Genomic DNA, 2,458 nt, shown 5'->3' with positions numbered 1-2,458 from the left:
ACGGAATCAGTTGCGAAACAGAATGAACATTCACCGCCTGCAAAACGCGGAACATCCGTCGAAGCCTAATGAATGCGTTTGTTTCACAATGATATAGCAGTCACATTGCGGTATATAAATTCAGTATCCTCCATTATCTAATACCTCGTATTCACTTTCCTCCCTTATACAACTCTCTACGTCAGTATTGCAATCACGCCTTCATTCGACAGTCAAAGCTCCCATGGCCTTCTCGGCGTGGAAAGTTAACAAGAGTTGGGCTTCACTATTCTTTATCGCCTCAATGTTGTGGTGGAGCGCGGTGTATGCTCACCTTGCTCCAAACTTTTATGACGAGACGTGTCCGCAGGCATTGCCTATAGTCAAATCCGCAATAAAGGAAACGCTGGATCAAGAACCCAGAATGGGAGCTTCTCTTCTACGCCTTCAATTTCACGACTGTTTTGTTAACGTAATACATTTGTTTCAACTCTTCTTTCCTCATTTCCTTTTATCACTTTTCTTGTGCAATGCGATTATGTTAACATGGTGTTCGTTTTGGGTTTGGATGCGGCTTTCAGGGTTGCGATGGATCTGTTCTCCTGGACGACACCCCGACTTTCACAGGAGAGAAAAGTTCTGGAGCCAATGCCAATTCACTCAGGGGATTCGAGGTGATAGATATTATCAAGACCCAAATTGAGAATGTTTGCACTGGAGTTGTATCCTGTGCTGATATTTTGGCAGTAGCCACTCGCGACTCGGTTGTCCAAGTAATTATTATTCGGGAGTTTTACCTATAAGTCGTTCCCTATTTACTTACATATAGACATTCTAAGTTTGTGTTTGTAATTACTAGTTGGGAGGTCCAAGCTGGACTGTAATGCTTGGAAGGCGAGATTCGACGACTGCTAGTCTGAATGATGCAAACAACAACCTTCCAGGGCCCTTTTCGAGCCTTACTTCTCTCATCTCAGCATTCCAAGCTCAAGGACTTTCTGCGGAGGATATGGTTGTTCTTTCAGGTAAGCGACTTAACTACCGTCTATTTTCCTTGACAAGAAAGCCGTACCGATTACTTAATTGAAGAATCTTATCTTAGCTTAATGTGTACCTGTAGGAGCTCATACGATTGGTCAAGCCAGTTGTCAATTCTTTAGAAGTCGGATCTACAATGAATCCAACATAGACAACGAATTTGCAGCTTCTTTGCAGGAAAATTGTCCCTTCAACAGTGGTGCTGGTGACTTCAACCTCGCACCCCTGGACTCTTTGACTGCTAATGGTTTTGACAACACTTATTACAAAAATTTGAGATCTGGGAAAGGTCTTTTCCACTCCGATCAGGAATTATTTAACGGAGGTTCTGCAGATGCTCAGGTGACAACATACAGCACCGATCAGCAAGCATTTTTCACCGATTTTGTGGCGGCAATGGTGAGGATGGGAAACACCAAACCACTTACTGGAACGCAAGGAGAGATTCGAACGAACTGCAGAAGAATCAATTGATGTTTAGTGACTCGGACAAATTGTTCTGGTCCAGGTTCTATTTTGAAAGTGGAAATACCTGAGCTATTTCATATCCGTCTTTATATTTTAAACATAAATAAATAATAAATTCATTATGTTTGAAAAACTTATTCACTCATTAAATGCGGCGCCCTAATGATGTTAATAATTAGGTATTTACATGTTGGTACAATGAATTAGGTTTTCTTTGTAATCTTCCTTATGGTCGAATCAAATTGTTATTAATTATAATTATTTACTGAAAATAATTGTGACAAGTTTTTTTTTTTAATTTCTTGTGTTTTATTTATTTTTGGAATTGTCAAGTAAATTGTTTATTCTGTTTACAATTATTTAAGATTAACTTAAGTAAAAGACTATTCTATTGGTTGTAATTGCATATTTCCTAAGTGCATCATTATTTGCATCAGGGTTGTTATTAATAGTTGTCAACCTACTCTTGCATATGATTGGAAGACGTCTCATTTTGTGCTCTCTATTTTCTAGCCTAAGCACGTTGTACTTGTTGTATGCTTTGTATCATATCAATCAATCATTCATTTCCTTTTGCATCTCGTTCTTAGCATTCTATGGTGGTTGGCTATCTCCTAGTGTGGTCTTCTTAAAAAATATAGCTTCATGGTAAATCCCTATCTTTTCCTACAAGAATAAAATGCTTGAATGAATATTCATGTTATTCATAATCATCAAGTAGCTATGCATGCTCAGATTCTTGTGTATTTAATTTTTATCATATATGAGGTTTGCTAGCTACCATACATGGAGGATTAGAGAAAGGTAATAACAAAAAAGTTTATTTGGCTAAAACTCATTTGTTCTTTAATTATATGCTTGATAATTGTATATTTACATCTCATACTCTATTTTATATTTTTATATCTTACATTAGCATCTAGAATATAGATATATCATGTTGCATCAGTTTCCATCACACCTGCCAGTTTTT

At 37.6% G+C, this 2,458-nt stretch overlaps 1 protein-coding gene across 1 annotated transcript; it reads left to right on the top strand.

The window, feature by feature from the left end:
* Positions 1-223: 223 nt before the first annotated feature.
* LOC131045690 (cationic peroxidase 1-like) lies at positions 224-1,491 on the top strand. Its single transcript, XM_057979288.2, has 4 exons — positions 224-451; positions 561-752; positions 839-1,004; positions 1,100-1,491. The coding sequence occupies exons 1-4, from the start codon at positions 224-226 to the stop codon at positions 1,489-1,491; spliced, it is 978 nt and encodes a 325-aa protein (XP_057835271.2).
* Positions 1,492-2,458: the final 967 nt, after the last annotated feature.

This window comes from Cryptomeria japonica, chromosome 3 (assembly GCF_030272615.1).
Source record: "Cryptomeria japonica chromosome 3, Sugi_1.0, whole genome shotgun sequence".
NCBI lineage: Eukaryota > Viridiplantae > Streptophyta > Pinopsida > Cupressales > Cupressaceae > Cryptomeria > Cryptomeria japonica.
Note: the sequence above shows the minus strand (reverse complement) of the source record. Positions and strands in the feature narration are given on the sequence as shown.